The sequence below is a fragment of the Porites lutea genome, chromosome 13, assembly GCF_958299795.1.
Source record: "Porites lutea chromosome 13, jaPorLute2.1, whole genome shotgun sequence".
Lineage (NCBI taxonomy): Eukaryota > Metazoa > Cnidaria > Anthozoa > Scleractinia > Poritidae > Porites > Porites lutea.
In genome coordinates, this window is record NC_133213.1 from 16,042,519 (window position 1) to 16,050,018 (window position 7,500).

Genomic DNA, 7,500 nt, shown 5'->3' on the forward strand with positions numbered 1-7,500 from the left:
CAGATAAGAAGCAAGTGTTAATGTTAGCTTAAGGGAGGGGTAGGTGAGTAGTTTCCTAGAAACCTAAATTTACCTCAATTCCTTTCGCGATTCAACTTAAAACCAGTTAATCCGTAACAATAAAACTATGCTTTGCCTTCCTTTCACTTATTCTACTTTCAAGGCTCTAAAATAAGACGACTCGATAAACTGTGCTGAAAAGAAAAAAAGAAAGAAAAGAAAAGAGAAATGGGAAAAAAAACTGATGGTGGCAGATGTGTCCACCAGAAATGATTTACGACCCTGCTTTTTAAATCAGTGAGAGGAAAGAGTTTGATAGTAATGGCACAGAACCGTAAGTTCAACAATCTGTGATAAAAAAGTGAACGATAGAACGGATCATCCCCCTCCTGCCAAAGATGTCACATACAAAAAGATTTGAACAAGTGTTCATAACATGGCAAAAGAAGAAACATCACGCTCGTGACCCTTTTGAAGTCTTTGCGCTGGCCGCAGCTGATGAAGATGATGCCACAGCAGTGGAAGCCGTTTGAACTGAACCAGATGTACTCGACGCTGAAGATGCTACAGTTGTGATGGGCCGAGGTGATGGTGCAGTATTTCTCGCTGAGCCAGGTCTAGTTGAAACGTTAGCACCGTGCGGGACGGGCATTCTACTTATTACTACATTTTGAACAGTGTTATTGCCCGTAAGATTGGCCAGAAAATTTGGAGGAAGTCTGATAACTTGCTGAGGCATGGCATTAGGGTTAGCTGTAGGCATCGTTGTGTTACCCACCTGTAATAACACTGTTGGTGTTTGCACTTTGTTTCCAGGGTTAGTGCCTGTAGGTGTGGCTATACGGGCTGTACTGGAACGCACTGGGTTCACTGCACTAAGTTGAGCAACAGGCGCATTTTGTCGTGTGGATGCGGCCACGTTCACAGATGTACGGGCAGGATTCACTTGAGCCGATCTAACATTTGAGGTGTTTGGTGTGGATCCGACCATGTTAACAGTTTTAGCATTAGTATTGCTGGTTGGTGTGGATACAATGTTTCCTTGTTTTGAGGTCGCCTTTCCTCCAGCAGCACATTTACCATTTGAAGTGTTCGGTGTCGATCGGGCCATATTAACAGCTTTACCATTGACACTGGTTGTTGGTGTGGACACGGCAGTGTTGCCTTGTTTTGATGTCGCATTGCCATTAGCTTGAGGAGATTTCCCATATGAAGTGTTGCATGGTGCGGACCCAGCAATGTTAACAACTTGAGCTGGTTTAGCACTGGAACTCTTCTTCGGTGAAGCCACAGACGCGGTGTTCAAAGACTGTATTCGCACCGCACTACCCTGTTTGCCGTTGGAAGTGTTGCTGGGTATTGACACAACCTTATAACCAGATTGTGTTCGAGCTACAGTGTGCTGCTGAGCCGGTTTATCACTGGGGTTGTTTGCAGCTGGAGTATTAGCAGCTTGTATTTTCAACAACTGGTGATGGGGAACAGTCCCTGCCATAAGACTATTGCTGTTTTTCAACTGCCTGTGAAACCACGAAACCAAAATCACTTCTTACTGAACTGTAATGGCATAATTTTTAAATACTACTTTACGGTGCAACGTGTAAAAACATGTCGCAAAGTTATAACACCTAATTACTGAAGTCTGCTTATAGTTTTGCCAGAATCTACTTGAAGTAGCACGTAACCCTCAATCCTACGATTCGGTCTAAGGGCTAACGCTGCAATCTTCGGCTTTTGAACAACGAGTTTGTGTTTCACTCCCTTACCGACTCAACAACCACAGTTTCTTTACAAAGTAACCGTTCAACAACCCCGCGAGCAGAGGTCCTTCGACCACTTATCTAGGAAGATCAAAGGGCCTCTGCTCGCAGGGTGCCGTTCAACAATTCTTAACTAAAGTTATGAAGCAAAATTGTAATCCAACTTGCGTAAAGCATTTCTCCTGCTCCATGATGCTGTACAAAATAAAATTGCAATGATACCTGATGACCGCGGGTTTCCGTTTGAGATGTCCTGTGGTAAGAAAATGAAAGGCCCAGCTCCACTCTGTCAACTGACGCTTGCTACTGTACAAGTTCTGTTGGGAAAACGCCCTAAATAAGAATCTCTGGAACAAGGTGATAACCCCCTTGATTTGACGTTAAACAAAACTCAGCTGGAGTATCGTTCGTGATAATGATGACAACGACGATGGTGATGGTGATAACGATGATGATGATGATGATGATTGATCATTGATGGATGATGATGATTGATGATGACGATGATGATGATGATATATGATGAAGATGATGATGATGATTATGGTGGTAGTGGTGGTGGTGGTGGTGGAAATGGAAAACAGGTCGCGTGGGATAATAATTAATCCCAGTAAATTTGATAACTGTTATGATGACCTTATTGCTACAATACCTTGATATCCTTCAACCAGCGCTCAAGATCGCTCCGATGTTTTGCTTGAACAGTATTGTTAGAAAATACCTGTAAAATCCAAACAAAAATAACATTTCAATCAAATGAATATTTCAGTTACTTGTCGTATCGAATTCCAATTGTACAGTAGTTACTTTGCCTTTGGTTTAACGACACTCGATAAAACAGGTTGAAAACCACTTCCACTGGAACAAATGGGACACCGCTGTGTTCTCATTCAAGATATCATCGCTTCACCTTCTCAAGCGAACAGATTAGGAATAGGGTAGGTCCATTCCTGACCCTATGTTCATTTACTCTTAGTTTGTGAAAATAAGCTCGCATTGGGGTCATTGCCAACCGAATCATTCCGCACTTTCACCCCGGCTGATTCAAGTTTGTCTATCGAACACCCCTGGGCCCGGTTCCAGATAATGAGATTTAAAATTTTGTTCCGTTGTTGTATTTTATCTTCCTTTGTATTGCTTAGAGTAACAATTTGTGTTACCGTCACTGTATCTAGGAGTGAAGGCTAAACAGTATTTTGTAAGCTCGAATTGAATGTTCTTAGTATTTAAAAATTTATCTTAATCCTGGATTAAACTTAACCATCTTTCGAGAAATTGGGCCCAGAGCGCCATAGTTGTAACCACTACCGTCAAACCTGCATTAAGCGGTCACTCAAGGGGAATGGGCAACAGACCACTTAACTCTTTAAGCCCCAATATCCAAACTCATCTCTATACATTTCTTTAAAGAATAAGTTGAGAGAATATGAGAAAAGATTAAAGCATTTTCTCTTTGGTAATCATTTTATTAATTCTCATAACCAAGAGCCATAATAGGACAGAGAGGGACACTCCCAGTCACGCCTTTGGGATATCTTAATCCCAAAAAAGTTATTTTTAGAACTATGCGGACCATGCGGAAACAGTTTCCGGTAAACTGGTTGACTTCCGGAAGATTCAGCGCGCCAAAGCGAGGCGGGGTCAATAAATGAAAAAAATGGCTGCTAAAGTGGAGGGACAATGTGGAGGGTGTGTACTTGATAAATTGTCCTTCTTCAACGAAGAACCTACCATAGAAAATAGTTAAAACTTCTACACAAACGGATCCTTTACAAGAAACGGTAGAAATACAGTTAAAGCGACCGCGTGGACCATCGTTTTTGTTGGAACAGCTGGAAAGAGGACAAGTAGCATTGCGTTTTACACAAAATGCGCGGGTCCTACAAAGACGACCGTACAAGCGACCGTGTGGACGTATTTTCTGTTGAAAGAGGAAGGAAAAAACGTATAAAGGCTTCCAGTATTTTTCTCAAGGACATGACCAGGAATCATGTGGAAAACACCTTTCCCTGCTTTGACTGATATTTTGTACCGTACTTCACATGGAACAATCACGAGTTGAATAGAAGCGGAATATTCGCGGCGAGGTTAATATTCCTAAAGCCACTATTCAGCAAGATTAAAAATCAGTAAGGAGACCATTTAAGTTCAATGTGATTGACGGTTTTGACGGATCAATTCATGTGTGAAAATCGGTATGTGCAAAAGTTTGATCTTTACAGAATTTTCAAACATTGCAAATCAAATCGCAGTTAAAAATCCTTTCGCAAACAATGGCCTAATAATGGGTTATATGGAATAGCCAGAACTTTAAATTCTGCTTCCCAGCCTGTGAAGAAAAGAAGAGCTTTGTTTTCATCTGTCGACTCGCCAAGTTAGGGAAAAAGGGTTCTTGTGCAGCAAATTTGTGTTGTTCTTTAATAAGTGCAGACAATGGTGGCCCGGTTACTCGAGGTAAGGCGCCGTTTCTCTGTAGTTTTCTTGACATTGAAATCTCGAAATTTCGTAAAGATTTGCTTTTAATTTTTTCTGTCACAAGTTGAATTTGATTTCTGGGGAAAATTCGCCTTTGAAGGAAATGTTGAGTTTACACAGAAACCACCTCTTCTATTCAATTTGTAATTGTCAACATTCCATCGAGCGAAAAATACTGCTCAGTAAAGTTAATCGGAAAACGTTCTTGAATACTTTGAAGTCTTCCTTACCTTCAAAAAAATGGACCCTAGCGAATTCTGAAAGGTTCTTATTCTAAAAAAGATTGGCAAAACACCGAGCTATCTCATTTTTTACTCGAGAGGCTAAAACACCACAAAGATCACTGAATTCTGAAAACGATTTTTGCTTGTAAAAGCTTTATTTGTGTAAGGCAGAAGCATATAACCCCGAAGCGTATAACTCTGTCGCAATGCTTCTGTGTAAGGTTATTTGTGTTTTTTCATGTTGAAATAAATACTACTACAGTATGATAATCTCATGTGGCGTTTATTTGCTTTATGTGGTTTTACCAAGCCTAATATTTTCCTCATACACCTGTAATAATGAACTTTTACAGATCCTGCACCACAATGTGTAGGTAAGATTTCCATACAACCCCAAGCATTCATTATGTGTGTTAAATAATGTAAGCTTGCTGTATGTATAATAAATGTAGGGGTTTGAATGCAAATCGTACCACAGCATAATTCAAACTTCAGGCATTCGTGGATGCACAGGACCTTTTGATGTTGTGTTTGCCACTTAGTGATCCAGCAAGTTTTCTCTATTTAAGTAAGCACTCATGTTTTTAGGTGTCAGCTGCTGAATGTAGTCTTTTCTTTTTTTTCATTATAGAAAGCACTCAAAAGTATTAAGAATAAAAACTACTGCAATAAGTTCAAGCTGTTTATAGCTTCTTACTGAGTTGTGTCTTATTTTTTTTTTACCCCCTCCCACACAGAAAAAAGTACAAACTTATAATAGTGTATGGCAAAACCTGTATATTTAAGCGGACCCCATATTAAAAGTTACATCCTATAAGCAGATGAATAGCTCAGTATGTTTGAAAAGTTTCTAACCATATTTTCAGAAAAAACAATGTTTTCAAAAATAAATGTATCCATACCCATTTTAAGGGGTATTTTCTTTGTGTTAAAAGGTTTCAACCAATCATTAGAGCTGCAAACATTATAGCCAACTGAAGAAAACTTTTCATTAATTTTATGTTCCAGACATGCATGGGATATCTGTTTTATTCAGACTCATAAGATTTTGTTATAAGGATTCATATACATGCTGCTTTGCAAATTTTTCTTGAATTTTGCTGCCTATAAACCAATCAGAAGTATAATACAGACAATAGTAAAGTGAGCACCTTTTTGCATTTCAACATGTTGAAACATTGACTTTATTAATATTAATGTTGCATTTCTGATGCTCTTAAAGCCGAGTCTGCAGGCAGAGCAAGTTTGTGTGATCTTTTGCTTTTAAGGCATCCACCATGACAACCCAATCTTTCCCTTTAAATAATCTAATAAATTCACATGTTGCTGGCCTGCACATTATGATTGATCAGGCCTCATGCAACCATTAAGACACCACAGGAAAGTTAAGCTGATCAGTATTTGAGAATATGACCTTCATTGAGGAAGGGTTTAAGTTAAAAATGGCAGTATCACATTAAAATAAAACCTTTGGTCACACCTTGACCTCTTAATTAAGTCAACTGAATTTCTTTCATTGGTGAGACAATCAATTTATGCACTTGCATGCCAGGGTTGCATTGAGAGAAACATTCTGGAGCAATAAAACATAGTGTGTGACTGAATCAATTGCATCTATTCATGCCATGGCTTGAAAGAGGCAATGTAGGGGAAAGCATCTAGAAGGAGACAAATTAATAGTAATGTAGTGTGTACAATAACATGTGTAGGTTGAGTTTGATCATCCGGGTGAACGTAGTCCTGAATAGGACTGTTGTTGTTGACAGTGACTACGTTCACCCGGACCATCAAACTCAACGTACTTTTGAAATGACTCCTGGGTTCAAACCTTTCACAATAATGTGTGTGTCACTCAGTAATGGTCACACTCTTCCCAGTATTCCTCAAATTTCAAATCCCAAATGCAGTGGCAGCCATATAGTTTAACAGAAGTATAAAAAATAATAAATAAATAAATAAGTGCTCCCTTGCCCCAAAATACAGAACTTGCACTGTTTGTCAAACTTGTACATTATTTTCCCCAGTACCAATTCCGTGGCAAGGTCATGCAAAGATCTTAAAAGAGAATTCATGATTGCTAGTATTATTGTTCCTTCAATTCAACCTGTCAGAAAACAACAGAAAAGTTTGCAGACACTGAAAGACATATAGACTGCAAGCAGTCTCTCTTTTGCTTGAAAATGTGTAAGCAAGAGTATTTGAGCAGCGTATTCAAATTTGCGCCCTCACAACTCACACAACTTCGCTGCTCAAATACTCTCGCTTACAGATTTTCAAGCTGAAGAGAGACTGCTCACAGTCTAAAAGACACACAACATAAAATGATGTACCAGTTTTATGAAACCTTTACATATTGTATTTTATATTATATCTTCAGGGAGGGAGCCAGCCTGGCATAAGGACTCAGTTCTTCTCTCTTTGCACCCTCACTCATCCTTCTTTTTACCACCTATTTTTATGCATACAAGGTTGTTATAAATAAAAAAAAACCCTGTATAATTTTTAGAATTAGGGGGACATCCACACAAACTTTGCTGCTTTCTGCTTATTAGAGATATCCACTAAATACTGGTTTGTTTTTCTTAAATTGTGGAAAGAAACGTTTTGCCACATTTTGAGCTATTCGACTGCTGAATACAGGGTGTCTGCTTAATATGGGGTCTGCATACCATACAATGTAGAAGATGAGTTAATTAGGCTTTCACTGAGGAGGGGAGGTACAAGAAATAAGACATAATTATAAACCAGAAGCTATACACAGCTTGAACTTATTGCAGTAGTTTATATTCTTATCACTTTTGAGTGCTTTCTATAGAGAAAACAAGAAAAGACTACATTCAGCAGCCGACACCTAACACCACGAGTGCTTACTAAAGTAGACAAAACTTGCTGGATCAATATGTGGCAAACACAACATCAAAAGGTCCTGTGCATCCAAACCCCTATATTTATTTTGCGTGCAGCAAGCTTATATTATTTAACACACATAACAAATGTTTGGGGTTGTATGGAAATCTTACCTATACATTGTGGGGCAGGAT

General features: G+C 39.1%; 2 protein-coding genes across 2 annotated transcripts in view; one reads left to right on the forward strand and one right to left on the reverse strand.

Moving 5' to 3' along the window:
• The window catches only part of LOC140922459 (uncharacterized), a 4,839-nt gene extending 4,501 nt beyond the window's left edge, over positions 1 to 338 (forward strand). Inside the window, exon 3 of the mRNA XM_073372442.1 lies at positions 299 to 338. Within this exon, the coding sequence (XP_073228543.1) occupies positions 299 to 338 (40 nt within the window). The remainder of the gene's footprint in view (positions 1 to 298) is intronic.
• Positions 1 to 7,500, reverse strand: part of LOC140922735 (uncharacterized) — a 32,271-nt gene that overhangs the window by 452 nt on the left and 24,319 nt on the right. The window contains exons 23-25 of the mRNA XM_073372754.1: positions 2,413 to 2,481; positions 1,983 to 2,077; positions 1 to 1,520 (exon numbers count right to left, since the gene is read on the reverse strand). The exon at positions 1 to 1,520 is cut by the window's left edge and continues 452 nt beyond it. Of these exons, the coding sequence (XP_073228855.1) occupies positions 455 to 1,520; positions 1,983 to 2,077; positions 2,413 to 2,481 (1,230 nt within the window). The 3' untranslated portion in view covers positions 1 to 454. The remainder of the gene's footprint in view (positions 1,521 to 1,982; positions 2,078 to 2,412; positions 2,482 to 7,500) is intronic.